This window comes from Camelus dromedarius, chromosome 4, assembly GCF_036321535.1.
Source record: "Camelus dromedarius isolate mCamDro1 chromosome 4, mCamDro1.pat, whole genome shotgun sequence".
Classification (NCBI taxonomy): Eukaryota; Metazoa; Chordata; class Mammalia; order Artiodactyla; family Camelidae; genus Camelus; species Camelus dromedarius.
In genome coordinates this window covers 22,102,746-22,129,428 of record NC_087439.1, presented here as the reverse complement: position 1 = coordinate 22,129,428, position 26,683 = coordinate 22,102,746, and the positions used below count along the sequence as shown (strand labels likewise).

The window sequence follows — 26,683 nt, the reverse complement described above, 5'->3', positions numbered from 1 at the left end:
AACTTAATACAAAATTAAATGCATATAAACGAAGTGTCTTTCAGTCATGGTACTGGTGGTGACTTTGGGTAGATGGACATATATAGTGAGAAGGGAAACTAATTTACTAAAAAGTAAACTACTAACTGAAAGATATTCAATTATGGTGTTATTAACATTTTACAATTTGGTTTTGAAAATACTTTGAGGCTCAAGGAGTGAGAAAAGGAAAGTGAAAGAGTGGCTGCCTTCAGAAGCGTTTCCTCCTGAAGGCTTTCTCAGAAAGACTAATGAAAAATTCATTGTCTATTAGGCATCTGCCAATATCTGAATGCAAGCCAACACTTACGGGTGGTTTCTAATGAGCTACTAATTGTAGACAGCCTGAATTATGCCAACTCCACAGCCAATGAAAGAAGAGTCATCCATTTGCCATGTTTGTAAAGAGGAACAGGATTTTTCTGCTCCTTGCTTTCATTCACCCCATGAAAACATAAGAAGTACTGTGGTTCTCTAGTTGCATCTTTGGAGGTGGAAAATGAGACTTTTATAACAATAATAACTTCTGTATTAATTTGGTCACTGATGTCTTTTCTCTCTTAACCAGACTAGTATTATTGTTCTCATTTATTCTATTAAAACTGGAGCCATAGCTTATCAAAAGAATGGGATATGCCAGTCATGACAAAGTAATTTGAGAATATGAAAATTTCAGAATTATGATTCTTTTTCATACATCAAATTTTAATGATGGAGAAAAACTAAACCATGAATATGACTTTACAGTTTAGAATGTTTATTTCCCAAACATGTTCAGGTTTAAACCATACAGTTTTTCCATAAATGAAGCATTATTTCATTCTCATTTGTCCAGCCTAAGAACTTCTGAAAGTTCTGAATTCTGTGCCCTAAGCAATAGATCAGATTACCTCCAAGGTCCATGTGACTTGAAATTTGCTTGAGAATTTATACCCATCTTTCTCTGCTACTTCTTCTACCCCAACCAAGTCCAAACACTTCATTGTAAAATTTTTTTAAAAAGAGAGTTTGCTCTTTTAGGAATATTTAGGTGCAATCTTAGTCACATGAATCTTCCCCTAATGCCTGTGTGTATTATTCTACTGGGTTTTAGCGCAATAATTATATATTAATATGATATAATATAATAATACCATAGAATAGTTTATATATTACTGGATAACTGAGACAGTTTATTTTAAATCAGATTTTCATTGTTCATTTTTAAAATTTCTCTGATTTCTTTTTTTTTTTTTTTAATGATCTGCCCATTCATTCATTCATTCATTCAACAGTCACTTAATGATGTCTCTTTCTGGGCCACGTATTCTATGAGGCCCTGAAGTTAAAAAGATGAATAAGTCTCTGTCTTTAAAGCAAATACAATTTAATGGGTGGTGGGGAGGGAAAAGAACTGATGTGCAGATAAAGGCATAGATTAGATTGGAGTTAGAAGCACATGTACAATATTGCCAAAATGTAGGAAGGACTAGGCAAGCCTTTGGTGAAGTGATGGGAGCTTTGAAACATCTGAGAGATGTAGGGCAAGCTCTCCATATGGAGAACTTGTAGGAAGGATTCATCGCACAGAGGGAACAGCATGTGCAAAGATGTAATAGAGTCTTGAAACAGCAAGGGGTTTACACAATTTGTAAACTGGAAGCCGTATAAGAGGAAGATAATGACACTAGATGAACAAGGGCAAATTGGGGCCAGATTGTGACAAGCCTTTTATGCTAAGTAATTTGGAATTTATCCTTTAGGTCATGGAGAGCCATTGATGGCATTTAGTTGATAGACTGCTATTATTAGATTTGACAACAGCATGGAAAATGTAAGACCCTGGAAGGGCAACCAATTTAGAGGTTGTTAAGATATTTTAGGAGAAAATGTTGAAGTGATTATAGTTGTGGAAATGGGGGTAAAGTGTTACATTCAATAGTTATTTAACAGAATAAAGAGGATAGATTTGTAAACTTGAAATAGCAGAAATATTGGTGGTTGAGTTGCAGATATTAAGTGAATGATTTATATTATCCACTTGGCTAGGGGAAAGTAACACAGTTTTGATCACTTATTAATTTCACATATATCTGTACATTTTTTAAGGAAATAAAAAGTACCAAACTAAGTATAACTGAGAGATTCTTCTTTCAAAGCTCTGTTTTGATGAGAGATAGATTTAACAAGAGGCTCAGCATCAAAGAAATTCTAAGGAGATGGTTAAACACTATTGTATATTTCCTTAGAAGGCATTTCTGAACACCTCATAATTTACCTAGAAGAAAGATTGCAAATGAATGAATCTCTCTCCTCCTCCTATCTCCTGAGATACAAAATACGTCCAATGAGAAACTTGGCAATTTCAGAGTGCTCTCCAGACTGAAATGCTCAGATTTTAAGTTTAGATCTGTTTTTATGCAAAAACAAAACGATTCTAAATATATTCTAAACACAATGATTCTAAATAATCATACTCTTCTTATAGGTCTGTGTATTTGGGACTGATTTCTTACCACTCCCTCCCAAACTACAACTCCCCTCAGGGGATTTTAGGCTTTGATTTTGGATGAGAAGTTCTCAGCCTTTTGCTAGAGGGCAAATCTTTGAATGAAATTATCTTCTTAGACTGGAGAAAGAAAACCCTTAGGATCTTAAATGAAGCTTGAGGAACCTAGGGATGAGGGTGAGTGGGGGTGGAATCCACTGCGAGAAAGCTTTTTCACCCTGAAAAGTGTGGGTAGCTTCCCTGGGTCTCAGTTACCTCATCCATAGAAATAGAGTTTCAGAAAGAATGACATCAAAGGGGCATTCCTGAATGCAAAAGTTACTAACATCTTTTAAAGTCGAATACTTTGAACTTATCAAATCAGTAAGAGAGGAGAAAACCTATGTTCTTGAGCATGACATCTTATTAGATGTTTTGCACTTACTGTTTTTTAAAGTATCACTATCATCATCATTATTACTGGCTTTCAATGGAAATTTCTTAGCCTGCTCCTGGGGTTCCAAGAACTGGAACCATCCCCTTATAAACTCATATTTTAGTAGAAGTCATACTCATATTTCTGTTTAGTAGAAGCCTACTGTGTTCAAGAAACTATGCTTGATGCAATACATGCTTTTTTTTTTTAGTCAGTTCATTAATGAACACTATGAGATGTGTCCATTAAAGCCATTTTGCAGCAAAGAAGTAGGTTTCAAGAGATTAAGTAATTTGTCCAAAATCAAATAGCTTATAATTAGGGGAGTCAGAATTTGAACCCAGATCTAACTGATTCCAAAGCCTGCTTTCTTTCCTTTCTCTACACAGCTTCCTTGTTTTTGAACAGATAATTCACTGAAGATCTGCTGTTTGCTTGTTACAGTTTCTAACAGCAACAGTTACAGCATAAAAGCATACATATACAAATAAGGGTATATCCATACTTGAATTTCTTCAGATTGATTTAAATAGTAGACGCAGGTAAATTACAAAATATATGAGAAATTAACAAACAAAAAACTTAAGCCATCAGAACATAATTACTGTAAATGAAAGCATATTATTTCATTAAATCCAATTTGTGGGTGTGTAATTTGGGGGAGTGAGGAGAACAATCATGTTGCTTAAAAATGTACCCCTTGCTTTAGTGGGACAGTTTGATGCTGCTGTTTGCTGTTTCAGACTAACTACATCTCCTGCCTGTGTGAACACTTTTAAATCTTATTTGAAAATTCATGTCACAGGATTTCTGAAATTTGACCACTGCAAAGATCTTTCGTCATTGATACTATGCATTCCAAAAAGTATAGCCTTCTCTGAATGGAATGTCTATAAAACAGGTTACAAATATCTCCTGAGAAAAATTTCAGCCCTAACCCCATCTTCCTTAACTTAGAAATCCTGTTTTCCATTTAATGAAAAGAAAATTAAATAGCAGAAAATTATATTTAGGTCAAGATTTCATTCTGACTGCTTGTATCAAAATATGTAAATTCAGGTTGAGTTTTCCTTATTTATTGTTAGTTGCCATTGAACTTGAGATGTCTTAGAGTGGTAGTGTCCTAAACAAAAAGACTGAAAATGCTGTGTGAACGGTAATAAAAAAAGGGTAAACTAAGAAAACCTTATCTTTGACCTTGAGCTTTAAAACTTAGGTATATACATATTTTTGTTCTAGGTATATACATATTTTTTCAGACTAGTCTTCTTGGAGTCACTGAGTGGCTGAACCTTGTGTTAAATCAGTTGGTCGTATATCTATTTTATCCAGTATACTGGAAAAATATATACTCATAACTGCTAATTTCTCTGAAGAGTAATCATTGGATATGATTCTAAACTATAGCTTATCACTGAACTGTCTTTTATTTTGTGGAAAAATTGTTTAAAATTTCATACAATTATGTTGACTATGCCTCTTCATTTTTTTCTGTACTCCTGATGGTCCTCATATTGAAGTGTCAGCGTTGTAGTCCAACTCTGTTGTTTGTTTATGGCTCTGGAAATGCAGTTTGTGTTGTGAGGGGGGCAGTTCTGTGTTTGGATTTAAAATTCCAAATCATAACCCATGCAGTGATCATCTGATTAACATTGGGAAAAGAATCCAGATATCAGCATGCTGCTGGTGAAGTAGCAGAAATATATTTAAAAGGTTTTGTTCTGACAGGGGAGAAAACACTGAAAAAGACAAAGGGAGTATTTTGTGCTCATATATCCTGAAACTCAGTCTCTGTGGCATTTAGGTCTTTAGAAAATGTAAATACCCACTGAAGCCCACCCAAAAAAGGGAAAGAATCTAATAAACACCACAATCCAACTTTGCAGTATTCTAGAGTGTTTCTTTCTTGGTAAGATATTACATTTTAGTACTTTTGAAAAAAATTTTTCCTGTCATTCACAGTCCATTACAAACGGTAGACTTCACAGGCTATTTTATGCCAACGGTGTTGATGTGCTGCTGTTTACAATACAATAAAAGTTAATGGAAGGGAGCAAAATACAATTCAGTTACTATAGAAATGAACCAGTAAAATAAATTGAAATTAACTACCATTTCTAAAAAGACTTAAAATTTCTATGTCAATCATGTCTTTCACTTTTGTCCCTTGAATAGAACACGTTATACTGCGTATATGTTTAAATAGATTATTATTTTGCAACTGTTACATGTGTTTCATACAGTTTTAAAATATAATTCTAAGTATTACCCTAGTATGAGTTTTCAGCCACTTTACAATGTTATCCATCCCAAACATGATGTGGTGCAGCAAGGGAATCACTAGATTTCATTTTGGTCCAGGTTACTCTCTAATTTAGGCAAGTTGCTTTGCCACACGATAGTTCAATGTTCTTATCCAAAAAATAGGACTTCTGGTCAATCAGTGATTTTCTAACACTTCTTAAAGGAACTGACTCAGTTTGGCACTGGAGCAGAGGAGGACTATTCTGTCAGTTCCCTCAATTTCCCCTAGTTATCCCCAGAGCTACTAGAGCACATTTGAAGATGCTTGTAATATGTTACACTCTTCTGTTTTATTTTAGATGCATGTGTATAATTATAGGAATGTGGGAAGGCCAGATACTAAATTCATGTCAGTGGCTCTACTTGATATCTGTCCCAAAGGCAAAGTATTTTATAGTCTTGAACTTTCATGAGGACTCTTTAACAAACACATTGCTAATGCATATGTATGTGGAATATCATAACTCATATTTAGCACTGATGGTCAGTTCTGAAAACACATTTCCAAGTATCTGTGAAGTTTGTATCACCAGTAGAAAAATCCAGAGAGTTTCAAAGCAACTGGAATATATATTTAGCAAGTGCATGAAGCAGTGTTGCTTGGTTTACCTCAGGGACTGGCAACCAGTGTCATCACTGAGAGAAGATTTTTATAGGCACAGTCTAGTTTTCAAAATAAAGGAACTATGATTTACATTGTCTGCTTTATAAATCCTCACAGTCATTAACAGAAATTCTCTTTTAGATGTTAAAGATTAAAGTGGCCATACCTGACCTTACATTATGAATAATTTAAAGATGTATAGATGAGAGAGGGGAAGAGATTACATTATATTAAAATTGAATATTCCTTATCTATGTAGAGAGTACACATTGTTGAAGGTGACAAAGTGGACAAAAGGAGGCAAGGGATACTTGGAAAGGATGGGCAAAGGATGCCTTCAGCCTTTTAATAATGACTCTAAAGCCAAGAGCTCTAAATAATTTCTAAATTTTGCCTCATACATTACATTTAATTCAAAAAGTTATACATTTAAGTGTCCCACTGTAAACTACTGCATTAAGGAAGGACATATAACTGTTGTTTGGACATTTGATCAGTGTCAATATTTAAAAGCAGCCTCATGTAATAGACTCCCAGGTAGTTCAGCTCATACCTGCTGTGCACAATGACTTATGCTAATCGAAGAACTTCGTTTGTCCTCCTCTTCAAGGTCTCAGTGGTGGGTGGACTTTTGGAAAGATATTTTTTATTGGAAAAAGTAAATTTTGAACATTCCGTCATAATATTTGGCATTGTTGGCTATCGTTAGTGTTTCTGCCATTTCTTAATGCTTTTATTGCTTTTGAACAGTGAACTTTGGATCCATTTGCCTGAAGTTTTATTTATAGTCCTGTTTCCATTAAGCAGGGTTGTATTAAAGGATAGGCAGGAAGAGTGTTCACAGAGGCACAAGTTAAATTAGCATTTTGTAGCCTGTTGTAGATGGTTCTAAGGAAATCACTATTTTAAAAAAGATTCTGCAAACAATAACCCTGAAAGGGATGCATAATTACTGACAAAGAAATGTCCTTGTCCCTAAGGTTACGTAAATCATACTCTTTTTGATGGAGCATTTTAACTAAAACTGCTGACTCAGCAGAGGATTCTGGAAATTATTATACTGCGGCCGTTCTCCCCTCCACCTACTCTTCTGTTACTCTTCTAAACTAGAAACCGTTATTCACCCACATACGCACCACTGTCGGGAATCTTCCGCTTTCTTTGACTTATTGAACCGCTTTCTTCCATCATCTAAATTTATCATCTGTTTACCAGCCTACACTCCTTTTGTCACCTTTGATTAATTTCACATCATTTTTAAATGTGGTCTGTTTTCCTTGTTTCATTTCTTCCTTTTTGGTTTCCATGTTCTTCTCCTCTGACTCATGCTCTGGCTTCTGTACATTAGCTTATTGTATATTATCCTTCCAGAACGTTATCAGGGGAACTTGTTAGTATCCATGTATCTCAGAGGAGAGCATTCATGAGCATCCTGGTCTTCCCTTCTGAAGACAGATGTTTCAGTCAGGTTAATACCGCCTAGGGGATGGCTGTCGTTGATGGGTTTGATCAGGGAAGAGATGTGTGAGATGGAAAGCAGTATTGAAAATGTTCATTGGAGGGAGTCCCAGTTTTCCTACCTCTGCCTCTTTGTCACGGGATGCACTAGAAGGCTGACTTCTGTGGAGTGCATCAACTCAGACTCTTTTACCTTCCAGCCTCAAGTTGGATTTAAACTATGGGAGGCATTGGCAAGAGATTAGATAATGGAGTAAGGAAGAAGTCAAAATATTTATTTATCCCCTTTCCCTCTGTACCCAACCACAGCGGTTTAGCAGTGGCTGAGTTCCTTCACCTCATGTCCTCTGCATTTGCTAGGTGGCTCTTTTTCCTTAGCTCCAGCCTTTACCAGCTTCTGGTAACAGACTGAGGAAAAAACTTAATCCTTCCTTGCCCATGCCCATACCACACCTCTGTAGATTATTATGAGAAAGATGATGTAGCCACCTGTCATACATGAGACTGACTACTTTCAATTAAATTCATTTTGATTATCATTTTAAAATGTGTTCTCTGTTTACTACAAGAAGCTTGACTGATACAAAAGAGATCGACAGAGTTTAAAAATGAGGAAAATTAGACTAATTTTGCAGTATTTCAGGTGTGAGGGAGTGTGAGCCCTTACTTGGGGTAATGGCACCAAGAATAAGAAAAAATGGAGAGTCTTAAAATAAATTAAGAAGCAAAATATGATAGAATTTAATATTTGATTTGATATTCTTGTTAACTTTAAAGTTTTAGGAGATGAAATTTCCAAACCACCAGTTGTAGGGTGAAGGCCAGGTTGATCTTATTGGAGCCTTCAGATGTACCAAACAATACATAAATTCTTTATAACTAAAAAAAAAATAGATAAATATTCAGATTACTCTAATCTTGATTCCTTCATAAAAATAACCACTGATTTCGGTGGTTGCGTTCTATGAACTTTGTTTTTCTTTGAAAATATTTATAATAATTTTTAAATAATAAAATTAAAATTTGCTACATTTAACATTTTAAAATAACATTTACATCTTTAAAGTAAATAAGGAAAAAAATGGAACATTAATAGTAAAACTTTTATTTAAGTACCAACCCACTAGGCAAAGTCATGTTGAATCTGCCGTTATCCCAATGTAATATCTTACGCATAACACACACTACAAGATTTTAACTTAACAAAAGATGAGTACTGTGTTATTGGTGCAATTCATTCTCAAGTATTTAAACTAGATTAGGCTGAAATACAAAATTAGATTGGTATTATCCAGGAATATACTTGTTTAACATGATAAATGCTATCCAAAAATGAATAATCAAGTGTATTGTAATAGAGTATCTCTAACTTTGAGGCCGCAGTTAAGCCAAAAGCATATTCTGGATTTCCACTTTTTCTATTTACCGTAATTACTAGGAACCTTCCCAGGATAGCATCCAACTTGACTAAAAGAGAAAAACTCCACAAAAGAGTATTTCTTTGATTTATTTGTTGCCAAACATCAACTCCTTTCTTCTGATACATGTAGTCTATGAAATAAAAATTAGGAGCTTAGTGCTTGAGTGGAATGCTGGAAACAGTACAGCAAATAATGCTCTTATACAGAATTGAGGCCTAACTACAGAAAGCAGCTTTAGAATCAGTTTTAAATATATAATAAGTACCCGTTAAACCACAGCCCCCATGACAGTTCTGTTTTTTCTGTCCTTGTTGTATGTGTCTACTTCATACTTGTAAAATGAAAAGGTTCCTTAAATTTATTTTTCACATTTCTCTTTTAATTAAGCAAAGGCAGTCTTATGTATGACAAGGGTCATATTATTTTTCTCATAAAAAGGATAACCACTACCATTTTGAGAAAACATTGACTACTTTTACCATAAAATCAACAATATCTTAGTATTAGTAAGAATTTATTTGTTGAATGTTATTCTCATGCCATCATGTTTCATGTTTCTGTTTTATATATAATTTATTTCGTCAGCCCCACTGACTGCCAAATGACCTTGTGAGACATCTTTTTTGTTCCTCTGTTTTACATATATGTATATGTAATACATATATATGTATATATTAGATATGTTATATACACCCACACACCTAATACATGCATACATGTGTATGCACGTGCGCACACACACATACACACACACATACACACACATGTGCACACACACATATCTATAAGGTAAAAATAAGGAAATAAATACAGAAACAACCAGAAGTGAACAGTTTTATTTTTCTCATTCTGAACCGAGCATGTTTCTTATACCAAAATATATTATGCTTCTGCTCAGAACATCTAATTTACTCTCAATGTAGGTTGAACTCTTCATAAGTTGATGGAAAAACAAACGCAGCATTTATTTATTTATACTTATCACTTACCAGTAAATAGATAGCCAGTTTTTCACAGCAACTTCAGCAGATAGTCAAATAACTGCTGCAAGAGATTTAGGTCCTAAGGAGGAAATAAGGCATACTGCCAAGTTATGGACCAAACCCCTGAAAAGGCAATGTGGAAAGAGTTTTGTGTGTTTATTTTGCTTCCTTTTGTTTTGCTTAATTTGTTTTGGCATTGGTCGTGGCATTCAGGGACCATGTCACCGTGCCTCCAGGAGTAGCTTGTTGGAGCCAGTGTAGAGATACAGATGTATGAGACTCGATTTCTTTGTGTTAATGTAAGTTAATGTTTTCACTTCATTTATTTCCTCTAGAAGGAGTACTCTGGTGGTTGTGTTTGATGCTTGCTGTTTGGGAAATAAGCATGTTTACCAAAGGAACGGGCCTGAAGTAGGCTTATAAAGCTATATCCTGTTCTTCTTTGTCAATGTCAAACAAGGAATTGACTCAAACAGATGGTCTCTGGGCAAATGAATGGTCTCTCTTCACTTTGACCTGACTTTTCTACATTCTCTAGACATTCAGCTATGTGCCATTCTTCTTTTGAAATAAAGGTTCATCTTTCTGATCTGCATACATTTATACTGATTGCTTGATACCAGAAAGTTTCTGGTGGGCAATCACTGCAAACTTAGAGGTAGCAAACTTGCCCTGAACTTAATTGCCGTATGTCCGAAAATCATACACAGTGTAATTGCATTCAAGTAATTAAATAAAATGATTTTCACATGGAGCTTATGAAATGAGCCCCATTGTTTTATATACCTGTATCAATTTGCTAAGGCTACCACCAGCTTGGAGGATCAACCAACATAAATGTATTTGCTCACAGTTCTGGGGGCTGGAAGTCCCAGATCGAGACGTTGGCAGGTTTGGTGTCTCCTGAGGCCTCTCTCTCTTTGGCTTGTAGATGGCTGTCTTCTTGCTGTGCCTTCATACGGCCTTTCCTCTGTAGGTACACACCCTGGTGTTTCTCTCTTCTTACAAGGACACCAGTTACACTGGGTTAAGTTCCCACTCGTAGGATCTTATTTGATTATCCTTAGGTACCTCCTTAAAGACTCTATCTTAAAATACAGATATATTGGGGTCTAGAGCATCAACATAGCAATTTTGAGGGAACGCCATTCAGTTCACAACCCCATTTTACCCTACTGGGATGGCTTTCTTCAAGGCAGTGCTAGAAGATAAAGTGGCAAAGAACTTAGCAGCCAGCAAATCCCATTTAGTTTCAAATACCAGTAACTTCAGTCACTAGTTTTCTCCCTCCCCTCTGGTCAAGTTACTTAAGTTTTGCAGATCTTAGCTTTTTTATCTGCAAAGTGAGGTCAGCTGTTGCACAACAGAGTTGTTGTGAGTATTAAATGAAATAAGGTGTATGAAGTAGACATCCTATTGCAGGGTTTCTCAGTCTCATAACTGTTGATACTTATGCTTGATAATTCTTTGATGTAGAACCAGAATAGCCTCCCCTACCTATTGAGAGCCAACGGCCTACTTCCTGGCACCCAAGAGCTGAATAAATTTCAGATATGGTTACTTACTGAATAGTTAAAAAGACTATGTTACTTTGAGATGCAAAAAGGCAAATTCTTACCATAACTTTATTTTTTGTATAGAAATTGATTGAATCTCTGGTGGACTGAGATTTTTTTTAAAGTGATGATTAACTTTTTGAGTCCATATTTAATGATAAATTACTTCCTTGGCATCTAAGGAAATCGGAATTTAATATTTCTGAGACTTTCCACTTTTTCTGCAGATTTTTATTTTATTTTGAAAATTTCCACACGTACACATATGTTGAAAGATTGTTATAATCACTTGTCACCAGGATTCACCCAGTTGTTGACATATTGGCACATTTGTTTTATCTTTCTGTAATGAATTTATATAACCAAAGGGGGAGAGCAGGCATAGTTTGTATAAATAACTCAGACACGACTCACTCTGGTAGAATGTCCTGCTTTTCATCTTTGTATTCAGTTCTACTTATTATTGCCACAGCGGGCTCCATGTCTGAGAGTACATAGATGATAACGTTTGTGTATTTGCATCACAAGTGTGCACATCTGGATTTTTCTTGATTTTTACATCCTTCATATGCATAGCGTCTGTTCTGAGTTAGAATTCTGGCTAGACACTATATTATTTATAGTAGTCAATGGCTTAACATTATTTGAAGGAGCCTTATTTTATTTCTTTATTTCTATTTTCTATGAATCATAGTGAATTCTCTGGGCACTTTTGGCCCATCTGGGTAAAAATAACAGCTTGGTATACTTAATATTTCCACTTCTGGTTAACAATATAAATTTATGTGGCATTTTAAAAATAAGGCTGTAAATCTCCCTAGGAAAAGTGAATTGTGTTTTAAATTTTGCTGGTTTTTCAGTTACTACTGAATGAGAAATATGCCAAACATTAATTCTCAGTCATTAAAATCTAATCTATAAAAAAAATTACCTGACTTACAGTACCCTTTTATATTAATGAACATTTTGCAGAAATTCTAAAAGTAGACCTGAAAATTAATACAGAGAAATGTATTGGAATGTTTGTGCAAATTAGGGAATTCCCATTTTCTTTATTTCTTTTTTTAAAAAAAAAGTTGGAGAAACTTCTATTACATTTTAAAATTATTGAACTTCAAACCACCAAACAAATTTATTAAATCTTTTTTTATCTGATAGGACCCTGGAATCTCTTGAATGAAAAATTTACATTTTTGATGCTCAATCTACTATTTACATTTAAACCTAGTCCTATAAGGAGGGTTTAATTATAAGACAATTTCAGTCTGCAACTAAGCAGTGTTAATTACTGTTAAATTGCATCATACATTTGTTATCTGTTACATTTATTTTTCTCTATCCTTATCCCAGCTTATTTTCCAAATAAAATTACTCTAAAATCTCAGTGACTAAAATGGTTAATAGTAGGCTTAAAGTCACTCCATCTCCAGATAGACGGACATTTCATCCTGGATATGTAATTTAGTCTGTTTAAAAGTGGAAGAAAGCAGTACAATGACCTGTAGATTTAAGGAGGATCTAAGTTAGGAACAACTCGATGGAGATACACACATATATATCTAATTTTTTTAATGTTGGATATTGCTTGTTTCTGGTGAAGCAGCCGTGACTCTTGAGCAGGATTGCATTTTCTTCCCAGTGGTTGAACCAAGCTAAATCTGAGCAAAGCAACCTGCGCCAGATCCTGCATTCTCTTAACCGGTGATAAAGAACCTTGCTGGCCTGACAGGTTGTCTCAGCAATTATTCACATGAAGTTCTCTAGCAGTTGTGTCTGTCAGCCCATGTAGTATTGAATATTTTAACTGGCAGTCTTCCAAGACTGAACATTAATCTTACCATCTCCTATTACAGTCCCTAATCAAGATATTCCAGGGGTGATTGCACTAACATTGTTTGAAGACTACATCTACTGGACTGATGGGAAAACCAAGTCACTCAGCCGTGCCCATAAAACCTCGGGAGCAGACAGACTCTCACTGATTAACTCATGGCATGCCATCACAGATATCCAGGTGTATCATTCTTATAGACAACCTGATGGTAATTATTCTTTCCATGATTTCCATAAATGCATCAACATCTTTAAGTAACATTCCATTTTTGTTTCCTTCAAGGTGAAGTGTAAATTTATTTTTGAGAAAGATCACCAGATTCCATTACTTAGTGTGATTGTGTAGAATGAATTCATTTAATATCAAATATTGCTGTTCAGGGATATGGTTAGAAGCTCAATAAGAGTACAAGGAATTATTGATTTGTTGAAATCATTTTAAGCCGAAATAACAATAATACATGTAGTTGGAGAAGTGAAGACTATATTCTTGAAATAATTTATATTTACAAAATAGTCACAGGATCCTAGTTTCTGGAATGCTGGGTGAAAGGAACTATGTTTAAGTAGCTCTAAGCCTCTAAAAATGAGAAATACATCAAATTTGCTTAAGCATATATCTAGTGGGAATTCCATGAGGTCATATGGAATAAAGTTTTAATTATTTTGCTTAAAACATGTATTTGCCTTAGAAAACAAAGCCACTGTACTATTAGTTATGGATCATCATTTCATTGTTTTATTTTACATTTATATCTCTAAACTTATGTATATATTCATCCAAAATGTTTCTAATCTCTATTTTTCTGATGGACACTTTTTTCAACTAAAATACTTGCTATTGTAGAAATGCATTCTAATTATTCAAGGTAAAATAAATGTCATAAGATGATGAGTAGAATTTGTAACCAAATAAAACTGTATTTGTAATCTTGACGAGTTCTTGATTACAAAGTTCTATTCAAATACAAGCTTAAGCCTCCTAACTCTAATCCCATCTTACGTTATTGGTCTTGATTGTGCTGCTTTGTTGTTGTTGTTTCTTTCTCATCTGTAGTCTCCAGACATCTCTGTATGATAAATAACGGAGGTTGCAGTCATCTGTGCCTTTTAGCCCCTGGAAAGACTCACACCTGTGCCTGCCCCACCAACTTCTATCTTGCAGCCGATAACAGGACTTGCTTGTCCAACTGCACAGCCAGTCAGGTGAGTGGAGCTCTAGAAATCATTTCATGGCATGTGTGAGCAAGTAGTTACAGCGGCTTTGCCTGGGTTTTGTTTATTTATTTAAACCATTCTTGAAACATCAGTTTTTGTTGTTGTTTGGAATAGCATTACGTAAGCGTTCCATACGTTGTAGAGAGGCTCACAGAGTAAAGGAAAGCAATCTGATGCATGTTGGTAAAATGGGAATTTAGGAAGTACAAATAGAGGTCAAAAAGGAAAGCAAAAACAAAAGTGAAAACCATTCTTACACAGAACCACATGGAATAATGGTGCAAATCATGAATGGGCACAGCGAAGTGATCACCGGAGATCTGACCTATTCTGAGATACCAGGGTGGTCGAGGCACATGGTTGAGGTTAAAATACATGCAGTTTAAACAAACAGGAAAAAAATCTTCCTAGATAATCTGCTCTGTATCACTATCTCCACCTCTCTCTCATTCCTCAGGGTAAAAGATGTGGAAAAGATAAATTGATGGAAAGTAATTTTCTAGATACTTTTAATTGAAAAGTTATGTGATCTAAATAATTTCCTTTGAAACCTCTTTTTCTTCCAAATGTAATTATCTTCAGTAAAGATATCCCAGAGGTTAACTTTTCTGCTTAGTGGTAGTTGCATGGACTTAACTTTATTATTTTCAATTTTGAGCAACTGTCATATGACATTATAAAATTTGATTTTTGTTACATTTAACTATCTTAAGATAAAATTGTCAACGAAACCATGTGGTTCATTTTTTAAATGACTGAATTTATTCTTAGAATTCTATATTTTGAGTTTGCTGGTTTTCTAATTCTAGCAATGACATCATGGCAAGAGACTAAATTTCTCTTTGGATGTGCTTATTTTCAAGATGGAGAAGCTAATCCTAGCTCAACCTACCTCTCAAGTGGTGATTATAAGTATCATACATTAAAGAACTGTACAAATAAAAAAGATCTCACGTCTTCCAGGTAGCAGTAGGTATAGTGGTTAAGGGCCCAGAACTCTGAAGCCACACTCTCTACGACCATAACCTTGCCTCTGCTTTAAATTGGCTGGATTACCTTGGCTTTGTTACTTAACTTCTTGATGCCTCAGCTTTCTCATCTTTTAAATGAGAATGATATTGCTAGGCCACTGTTAGGAAGATTAGGTGGGAAAAGATCCCGGTGCATAGTGAGTGTTGTTCTTACCCTAGCCATCTAGTGCAACTAGGATGTACTTGAGTATGTGTGCAGCTAGTGTGACCTGCTGTCAGAGGGTTCTGACATCTGGGTGTAAGCACAGATCAGTCTCTATTTTCTTTACAAAGTATATTGTTTTGATAATAATCCCCTAAGTGTTTGTGTAAACAAAATACGTTGTTTTTTGAGAACTGGAAATTTAAGTCACTACGAGAGGTAAAATAAGCAAGCTGATTCTTCCCAGAGGTAAAATTTAAAGGAGAAATCACATCTTTAAAGATATTTAAAAATATAATTTCTGTTAATGCCGCTTAGTGTAGACGCATTTCCAGTTTTACCTCTAGGTTGTTCTGAAATACCCTCTGGTCCCTTGCTTTGGAGCAGTCCCCAGTCACTGTTCTGAGGCCCACATTGAGGCTGGAGGTGACTTGGCCCTAAGTGCCTAAGCCCCTCACCGTGTGGTGAGCCTCAGGAGCCCACTGGAGACAAAGTAAAGCCAAAGGATGCTTGACACACAAGCGAAAATCTCAAACAGCAGGACAGAGATAGTAAACCATCAGCATTGCTATTGTCATGAAAGGAATAAGATATTTCAAATTATTCAATAGGGAAACCTATAATTATATTTATTCAATGGCAAAAATGCTGATCAAATAAATGAAAGCCTAAATCAACCTAGAAAGGATTATTCATTTCTCTCAATTTGGTATCAATAAGAACACGACTAAAATGTGTATAATTTTTCAAATACCCCCAATCATGTTTTGCATGAATTAAAAAAAAATCAGTAATAACAAGATAGAACAGCAGCAGCAAACAATTTTGGGTCTGATATCTTTGTTTCCAGCAATACTTCCTGAAAAAAGTTATCACTTTATTTGTTTCATCTTTCAGAAAAAAGTTACTGAAGAATAAATAACGTTTCAGCTAACACAACCAATTAGTGGTTTTCCCTGTAAGTCCTGTGGCTTATACTGCCGTTCATCACTAATTCTTTTTTTGACGTAACAGGAGGAAAATACTATCTACTGTACATCTCTAGGAGAAAAGTCATTTCATAGAAACATAATTTTTAGTGAGGCAGACGTTAAAATTAAGTAAATAATTTAGGTACTTCAGAATCGTGCCACATTAAGCACTCTGATAAAAATATTACATTTTAAATTCATCTTACTAAGGGATTTTGATTTGTTATCATCTGTTGATTCCAGCCAATGGTACACCCTCAAGTAGTAATGATTTTTAAGAAAAATAAAATAGGTAACTCATACCTATACGAATTCTTTTAGGATAGAAAACGAACCTAGGAAAATCTGGTAAAAATCAAGATTAGGTCCAGTGCTCATAGCATGAATCACTTCAAATGTTACAGTTAACAATTTTCATTAGAAAATTTTAAAAGTAAACTTAAAAATGGATTTACTTATTTTTTAAGTGGAGATTTCTTGTTTCAAGTAAACTTCACTCCATGAGGGATTTGTATTTTATCTGTGTATTCATTTTAGTAGACGTACATTTAGTAGTTTCTTTATTGCTTCTTCTTGTGGGTGATAATTGCAGTTCATAATTTATTTTATGAAGATATTAGTCTTGGAGAGCTTTACCGTGTAGAATGTTCTATATTTATATTTAGCATTAATCTTTTTTAAGTTACTGTATTTAAGTACGGGGGGAAAAGCCCAGCCACAAAATAGAAGAGATTTGCTTCTGAGAGCAATGAATAAAATGTTGATTAGCATAAAAAGAGACATAATAAGTATATTTTAGCCTGGTCTTCTTTTAACTCAAAATGCTTTTATGTCCTTATTAAAAATGAAATGGTGAGCAAAATCATTGTGTTGTATATCATTCCAACAGTTGGAGTTTAAATCAGACATATTCAATGAATTTAAAAATCTGTATTTTAGATATTTTTCAAATCTTGATTGGTAAGTCTTCGAATATTCTTAGGAGACTTGAAATCCTCTTACTAATGGACTCTGATATACTATAATGACTGGAAAGGTTTAATGTTCAGGGCAATTGCTTTCAGAGTTAGCCTTATATCCCCAGACAGTCACTTTCTATAAAAGTAATATTTTTCCATTGGTAATTTATGAAAACCACAACAGACATGACCAGAGGCTAAGTAAATATGAGAAAATCACTTGAAGAGCGAGATCTTCCCTTGGATTCACAGTGCACTGTTCACTCTTATATTGCCACAGGGGACAAATTACTCTCTTATTTAAAAAAGATAATATATAAATCTACCCTGAATCAACTCCATACTATCCAGACTGGTTCGGTAAAGCTAGCATCGAATTTTCTCTTACTTGAAGAAAGTTAACAGTATTTTATTTTTTAGTTTTTATTTTTTATTGGAGTGTAGTTGATTTACAATGCCACTTTCAGGTGCATAGAAAGTGATTCAGTTACACATACACATACATACATATATATTGTTCATATTCCTTTCCATTATAATTTATTACAAGAAATTGAATATAGTCCCCTGTGCTATACAGTTGGTCCTTGTTATTTATATATAGTAATGTGTATCTGTTGATCTAAAACTCCTAATTTATCTATCCCTGGCCCTTTCCCCTTTGGTAACTATAGCTTTCTATGTCTGTGAGTCTATTTCTGGTTATCTTTTCTTTAAGATTCCACATATGAGTGATTATATGATACTTGTCTTTGTCTGACTTACTTCACTTAATATGATAATCTCTAGGTCCATCCATGTTGCTACAAGTGGCATTATTTCGTTCTTTTTTATGGATGAGTAATATTCCATTATATATCTCACATCTTCTTTATCCAGTCATCTACCAATGGACATTTGGGTGGTTTCCATGTCTTGGCTATCGTGAATAGTGATGCTATGAACACTGGGGTGTGTGTGTCTTTGGAATTACAGTTTTCTCTAGATATATTTAACAGTGTTTTAAATGAATAATCTTTTAGTTTGCTAATCCATTTTCATTAGAGAAAATTGAACCTAGGTTATATTTTTTCTACAAATCTGTCTGGCATGCAACATGCTAAGATAAATGCCACCTTGCTGTTAGTCACTCATCTGGAAATTACAACAGAAATACTTCAAAAAGAAAATTAATACATTTTAGAAAATACCTCTCTAACAGTTTCAATTTCAGAAGAAGAAAAAAAGAAAAAAAATTGATAGTGCTAGAATAAATCTGCTAAACTTTATGGCTTGTGTTTTTCCTGGCAACTACTTCAGGATGTGCTGCATGTGCTCTCTGTATGGAAAGTGTTTTTTCTTCAGTTTGTTCTATCTTATGAAGGTACTCTTGGAACCGAATGTTACTGAAAAAAGGATCCGTTTTGTGGTCTGATATCACTAAGGAATAAACTGAGCTTTCTTTTTCGCTGTGTATAGCTGACCAATAGTGAAGTAGGCAGGAACAATAATTCAAATTAGTTCAATTTGTTAAATTAACTCTAACTAAATTAATTCAACTTAATACCTCTTTCCGATATTCCTGATGATTTTTAGCTCTATTGAGTGTGGAGCAAACTTTTTCTGTAAAGGGCCGGATAATAACTCTTTTAGACTTTGTGGGCTACGTGTTCTCTGCAGCAGCTACTTAACTGTTGTTATGGTGAGAAAGCTGCTGTTGACAATATGTAAATTGGTGAAATTGTCTGTGCACAGGAAATCTCGGGAGGTCTTCCTGAACGATGTGCTTTCCTGGCAGGTCATTTTACTGTGTGTTGTGCATTTATTCCTTAATGCAGAATTCTCTGAGACCACCACAGTTTACATCCACTACAAGGTAGTAGGCTAGGCCACTCTGCCCTGGGGAGTTTTTAAATATCCATTATATATGAGCAGGTTTTCAATCTTTCTTTTTTTTTTTTTTTCAAAGTTTCGTTGCAAAACTGATAAATGTATTCCGTTCTGGTGGAAATGTGACACCGTGGATGACTGTGGTGATGGATCTGACGAACCAGATGACTGTCGTGAGTACTCTGGAGGATGTAGGAATTTAGACTTGAGAGTTCCTGAAATCCCAGACCTGAAAAGTGAAGCTAGATCCTAAGCATTGCCTTCTGATGGTTTTCCAAAATTGAAATAGAAAGATTTAATATGTCAATGTGTAAAAATACTACAAAAATTGTTGCAGTGTCTTGTGTATGTCTCTGATCACTATTACATTGACAATGACACCATCAGCAATTTTTGCTAGTTTTCTTTTTTCTCAATTTTTTTTTTACTTGTAGAATACTAAACTCTTCATGTAGTGATCAGTAGAGAAAAATCAGCATGATTTTGACTTAATATGTCACTAAATTAGAAGCAAAAATGGGCAAGTTTTTAAAATGCCACTCAATGACTGAAATCTTGCCTTTTAAGGGATACAATCCTTCAACCTTTCTGTCATTATTAAAATACTGAAAATTCTTGAAAAGTAAGAGTTTTCCAATGGAAATCATTAGTTTGCTATTAGGCAACTTAATATGCTCTTAGTAGTTGCCTTAGAGTGACTACCAATTATGTCTTGACATTTGACTGTTATTGGCATGGTTAGGTGCTATTTTTTTTTAGCTGTCTTTGGCAACGTAGGTGGTAATGGACAATCAACAGACTTTTCCTTGATAGCCTTTTATAGTTCACTCCATGGGTCACTCCAGTACTGTCCTGTCAAGTTGAAGATGCTTGTAGGCAGTCATGATAATTCCCTCAACATCCCATTGGATGGTTGCCATGATTTGGTCTTGCCAATTGAGATCAAGATCCTTAGACTTGCACTAAAGAAGGACAGTGTAATGTCTCAGTGAAAGCTAGCTACTTTCTGCTGTAAAACTTTTCACCACATAATTACAAGGCTGTTTCAAACTTAGGGCTGCTGGATCGTTACTTAGATGAGCTGTATTCCATCTCTCTGGTCACTACCAAGTATATCAAACATTTGAAGTTTTTTCATGTTTAATGTATTTGTTTGAAAGCAGTAAATAATATACTCAATGAGAAGGGGAAAAGTTATAAAAGTCATGGCTTTTCTAATACTGTTTTTCTGTTTCTGAAAGGTCTGTTGCTCTTCGATTTTTTAATATAGTTTTTGTTTTCCCTATGATGGACAATATATGAAGAGTAGTATCTGTATGAGATAGCATACTATTATGCTTGAATTATTCTTTTTTTAAGTTATTGAATTAAAGAGAATATTGAGGAACGAGAAATTATGGTGGCCAATTGAGATTTACTCATTTAAAGTTATTAATTTCCCCACAAAACTGAACTTTATTACAATATAGTAAATAAAGTAAATATAACTTATTTTTGTAATTTATAGAAATCAACAAAAATGATTGTGTGAATTTATTTTTTATTACAGTGACCTTTCCTGCCCAGATTTAAAGTGTCTTTTGAGGAATTACCACCATAAGGACCTGCAGACAAAGTCAATAGCACCCAATGCTCTCTCTTCTAAAATATTTACTGCTCCTGTAATTTTAATCTTGACTGAAATTTTATGCTATAATCATACTAAATATGAAAAATTACCTAGAGATTTAGCATTTTTTTTTATATTTACCCACCTTCAGAATATTTGGTGAGCAAATATGACTTTAATGTCTTTTGAGGGGAACCAAAGAGACATCTGGTGTCTAAGAGTCTCTGTATGATCCTCATCGTGGTTAAATACCAATACTACATTTTTTTATTGGTGACATTATCTCTGTGATCTTTTAATAAATGATCTGTTGCTTGGAGTTGACGGGTTAAGAGCACTGAACATCTGTAGTCATGACATTTTATTTTGAGAGCCATGGTGAGATGGAAAATGATGTTCATGAGTCTGTGGAATGTTTAGAATTCATTTTTGAGTAGCTGCATCATCAAAATTTACAAGTATTAAGAGCCACTGACAATACCTATAATTTCGCCTGAAAAAGCAGAAAAACTTGATCCCAGGTTCAATAGTGTTATTTATGCAAATATAGTTAAGAGTGAAGCATTGAGAAATTCTCTGGCATCATAAGTTTGTAACTATGTTTCCTATAATACTCTAATACACCAAGTATCGTCCTAGAGACGCATTTAGAGGCACATAGGCTTCCCAGTTACTTAACAGGCATTGAAACTCCTTTAACAGTTACAACCTTTCTTATGGAAAGGTTCTGGACAACCTAACTTATAATGGACAAGATGATTGTGGGGATGAGAAAGATGAAAGGGACCATCATAAGTCACCTCAAACTGTTCTGTCTTGCCTTATTTTTGACTCCTATCTGAAATTGGTCTAAAAATTATAATTGTGCACCATTCATAGTGTAGAAAAATATAACAGCAATTATGGGCAAAGAAATATTAAAGAAAATTGTATATGAAGCAGGAGGAAATAGAGGAAATGGATATGTTTAGAGCATGAGAAAATTAAGTATCACCCAATTTAAACACTTAGTGTGAGTAATTCATAAATGTCTAAATTAGAGGTAAATGACTTTCAACATTTTAGAACTCAGTTCTGTGGAAGCCATGCATATATTAAGAGTTTTATTAATGTTAAAGAAAATTTTAATTAGTATTTTAATTATAAAAGCCTAATTTATTTTCCAAAGAAAGTACAAAATATAATTTATTAACGTTTGATTGACTGACTTGAACTAATAGACAGCATACTATTAACCTCTAAGTCAGCGATTAGTAACATACATTAGGATCATCAGTCAAAAGATAAGTGTTTTATTGCAAACAACATAGTTTGGGAGCAGACTTCAGAGTCAAATGTGGGTTTAAATTTCTACTATGGCACTTGAAACTTGTACATCCTTGGTTAATTATTAATACCCATGAGACTTACTTTTCTCATTTATAAAATGGTCATGGTGATGCTGAGGTGAGAAGGTTATAATGATATTCAATTAGTAATTATATATGAAAGAGCCTAGCCCAGTGCCTGACACAGGGTAGATTTTCAATAGATCCTATTTTATTATTACTATTGTTATTATTATTATTCCTTAGGAAAACCCAGAGAATATAGCAAAGACTACATTATCATCTGGGAATTATTTGTTATAACAAAGTATGTATGGTATATAAAAATCTTTACTAGTTACAAAATATTGTCCTTATTTATTAATAGGATTATAGGAATAAAAATCAATAATTCTGATTTAAAATGTGATAGTTATAGGAAGCATTTGCTTAAAGTATGTATTGAGGGCAGATGTTCTTCTTTTAACACATCACAGGCAGCAAAGTGATCAAAGAGAAATAATTTTTTAAGTCATACTGGAATAACATTTTAAAATAGTACAATAAATTGTGCTCTGCCACATAACCTCTTTGTATCATTTGTTTGAATAGAGGAGGCATTTATATGTTTTAAGTATATACATATTTGTATTTATATGCTATTAATATCTTTCTTCTTACTATTAGTTTATAAAATGTAATCTGGAGGCCATCGGAGCAGGTCATAGCTTAATTGTACATCTGAATCTAATAGCTATCTAGATGTGAAACATTTGCATTGTGCTCTAGGACATATTTAATCTCATAATACAATAAACACTTTGAATGTCAGAAAAGCCCTGTTTAAGAAGTCATGAGCTGAGATTTTCATTCCATGACACCTATATGTTTCCTCCCCTAGCTGAATTTAAATGTCAGCCCGGCCGGTTTCAGTGTGGAACGGGGCTCTGTGCTCTGCCTGCTTTCATCTGTGATGGAGAGAATGACTGTGGCGACAATTCTGATGAGCTCAACTGTGGTAGGTGATTCCATCCGTAACCAAGGAGAACATAAATCTAATTCTTAGCTGATTATATCGGCACCGATTTAAATTCAGACACAGGCTTTAGCGCAGGATTCTTTGTTCTTTCCATCCTTCAGACACACACGTCTGCCTCTCAGGTCAGTTCAAGTGTACCAAGAACCAGAAATGCATCCCGGTAAACCTCAGATGTAACGGGCAGGACGACTGTGGGGACGAGGAAGATGAAAGGGACTGTCGTAAGTCACCTCACCATGTTCTGTGTTACATCTGGCTCCCAGCTGAAATTGGTCTAAAATTATTATTGTTCATCATAAACGTATATGGTATAGAAGATACAACCACAAGGATGAGCAAACAATTCCAAACAGGTGTCTATTGGGATGAAGTATTTAAGAAACTCTGTGTAAAAAATATAGAGAAATATAAAACATGAGTGATCTTTATTTTAAAAGCTACCTAGAGATTATGACAGACATGAAAAAACACACATTCACCCACTTCATCCTTAAGAGAAATAGCAAAAACAAAATTACAGGTGATTATGGTGTTTTCTTAAAAAATAATTTTTAATCATATTAAGTAGCTACAGGTGCATTTCTTCTATTGATTTAATCGGTTACTTGAAATCAACTCCATTTCAATTAGAGATTTTTTCCCCCAAAACAATATATTGAGTGTATAACAAGAAACAAAAATCTAGTCAAAGTAACCTAACAAAATTACTTGTTAAAAGTGTGTAAATAATTCGCCTTTTAAAATATCTTAACAAGGGACTTCAAGAAACAATTGTAAAATATTTTTCATTCTAACTGCCTTTTATTCCCATCTCACATTAAAAAAATATTATTGCATTAAATGGAAGGCAAACCAGTTTACATTGTATACATACGTGCACGTAGGCAGGTAGGCACGTACACGCTTACATATATACACACACAGGATCTGAACGATAGAACACCTGTCAAGTTTCAGGGTTTCAGGAGAACTGATGTCAACATTTCTGTCTTGCTGAAGTTTTATTTTATTCCCCGAAAACTTTTATCAGTAAATAATGTGCAGTCATCCAGCAATTTGATTAAGATGGTGCATTCAGAATAAAGTCAGTACCAGTTCTTTATGGTTAGCCATTCTAGAAGCTGATCCATTAAACTGACTAGGATTTGTGATGCAGTTTACAATTTGAGTCAGATGTTCACCTCTTCCCTCAAAAACTCAACACAGCTAGAGGCTTTGATAAATTTTATGATTTTTATTTCCTCATTCTCTGATTTTAGCCTTTTTTCCTTTTATAAAAATGCATATTATAAATTCTTAAATTCATTTATCTAGAAAAAAGTTACTTTGAAAGACCCTGAGTTCTTTATTTTTAATTTCAAGACATCTAATCAAGGTGGGGTAGTTTTAAAAACTCTGAGTTTTATCAAATGCATCATTGCAGAATTATAGTTTTATTTGTTTGTACTGGAATGGATAATAGGAATACATTACAGATAATTGAAAGTTAACAAAAAACTCCTCACCTATGAGCCCTATTAATTAAAAGATGATGCATTTTCAGTTGACCAGTTTAATGATTTGTCTAATTGCTTTTTAAATAAAATGTCTGTTCTTGTCTAAAGCTACATTTTAACAGATGCTTTCTTCTTAAGCTGAAAACAGCTGCTCTCCAGACTACTTCCAATGTAAAACTACCAAACATTGCATTTCCAAGCTGTGGGTTTGTGACGAGGACCCAGACTGTGCAGATGCATCAGACGAGGCCAGCTGCGGTGAGTGTTTTACCACCGTGGATCTTAGCTATTGTATTTATATCATTTAAGATGGCCATAGTGAAGTGAATCTGAACACAATTCTGATACAACTCAAGTCTTACATGAGGAAGTTTCGCCTGTGTGTTCCCAGCGTCAACAACCTCCAATTAGCTCTTTTAATAAAAAGCATGGAGGGGTAAGGCAGAAGAGAAGTATTGCTTAGTACAAGTCGAAACTGTTTGTAAAAAGACAGATCTAAAAGGTAGGATAAAACTATCTTCTTATGTTAAGAGTATTTGCATTTAATGAACAGAAACAATGAAATACTCTTTTCATAGAATACTGTTTTCATATTGTTCTAGACTTCATTTTTCTCCTTAAATATGTATTTTTTTCCACTTATCTGATGATTATTGTTTCTTCTTAAACATGGTGGGAAAAAGGGAAAAGAGGATATGTTCTGTTTTAGTAGATGACAGCAATCACTTACGTTACCTGTTGTTTCTGAGATATTAATATTTTCACTTAAAATCAATTACTTTATTTTCAATTATCATTCCTTAATTAGCATTGCAGAAATAGAGAATGTGTGTATTCATTTTGTTTAGTGCATTTGATTCTATCTTAAAAATGTCGACAGTGAGACAGGAATGAAAGTAGTTTTCATGTGTAACTCATTTTATCAATATTTATTAAACATTAATTGAGGATATTTTCAGGTGAATGCACCAAACTTGGCGTTGTTGGGGAAGCAAAAAAGGATTTAGTCTAGTAATTGATTAGAAAAGACAAAGTTTGTCCAAACTAAAGACAGAATTTCCAGGCTTCATAGACAAAATTATGTTAAATGCATTTGCTAGATTCCACACTACTCGTAATCAAGTCTTCTGGGAGAAATCAGAATAATGAAAAACTTTTAGATTCTTTGACATTCTGTTGTATTGAACAATGTGACTTCAAGTGTTGTTTTTTTCCTAACACAGTCTCCATATGACTGTCTTCAGGACATGCAACCAGTATAGCTATCACTTCATAGTGTCATAAAACCTCCGTTTATCGCTTTGTAGAATTTGTCTTCATAATCAATTCACAAGGCCTCCAGCTACATTCATCAGCAATTTGTCCATAACAATTATCATGGACTTCTGCAGACTAGTGTATGTTACTGGGTATTTTGCTCTGTTGTCTTTTGCATTTTGGTTTACCAAAGCAACCAGGAATAATGATTTATATTAGCTATCTGAATAATTCCTTGGCTGAAATTTTTTTTCTATATTTTGTTCTTCTTCCACCTCACTTTGATGTGATTTAACTGTTCTGATACATTATATTGTTCAAACGGATAATTTTCCATCATCATAATAACAGTAATGCCTAATGTTTATTTGGTTTACCACATCATATGGCTGAAGAGATGTGTTAAAAGCTGACAGTGGTTACTTCACTTAACCACTTTATTATCCCTATTTTGTGGTTGAGGAAAATGAGGCCCAAGGAGTAACTTGACCAAAATCCCATAGCCGGCAAGTGGTGGAACTGGGACTTGAATCCAGGCTTACTGGACACCAAAGCCTCTGCTCTGGGAACATAGCATAATCCACCTCATTCTTTCTATATAAAGAGAAAAATACTTAAATATTTTCTGTTATAAAGTTCTGTAGGATATCTTAGCCAGCATTATTGCTGTTAGTTCCAGACCAGCATGCAGATATACACCTACAT

At 34.3% G+C, this 26,683-nt stretch overlaps 1 protein-coding gene across 4 annotated transcripts in view; it reads left to right on the top strand.

The window, feature by feature from the left end:
- Positions 1–26,683, top strand: part of LRP1B (LDL receptor related protein 1B) — a 1,592,931-nt gene that overhangs the window by 1,399,140 nt on the left and 167,108 nt on the right. For all 4 annotated transcript variants that reach the window (XM_064484732.1, XM_031451350.2, XM_064484731.1 and 1 more), the window contains 6 exons: positions 13,101–13,289; positions 14,138–14,286; positions 19,350–19,443; positions 23,088–23,204; positions 23,327–23,446; positions 24,860–24,979. In XM_064484732.1, the coding sequence (XP_064340802.1) occupies positions 13,101–13,289; positions 14,138–14,286; positions 19,350–19,443; positions 23,088–23,204; positions 23,327–23,446; positions 24,860–24,979 (789 nt within the window). The remainder of the gene's footprint in view (positions 1–13,100; positions 13,290–14,137; positions 14,287–19,349; positions 19,444–23,087; positions 23,205–23,326; positions 23,447–24,859; positions 24,980–26,683) is intronic.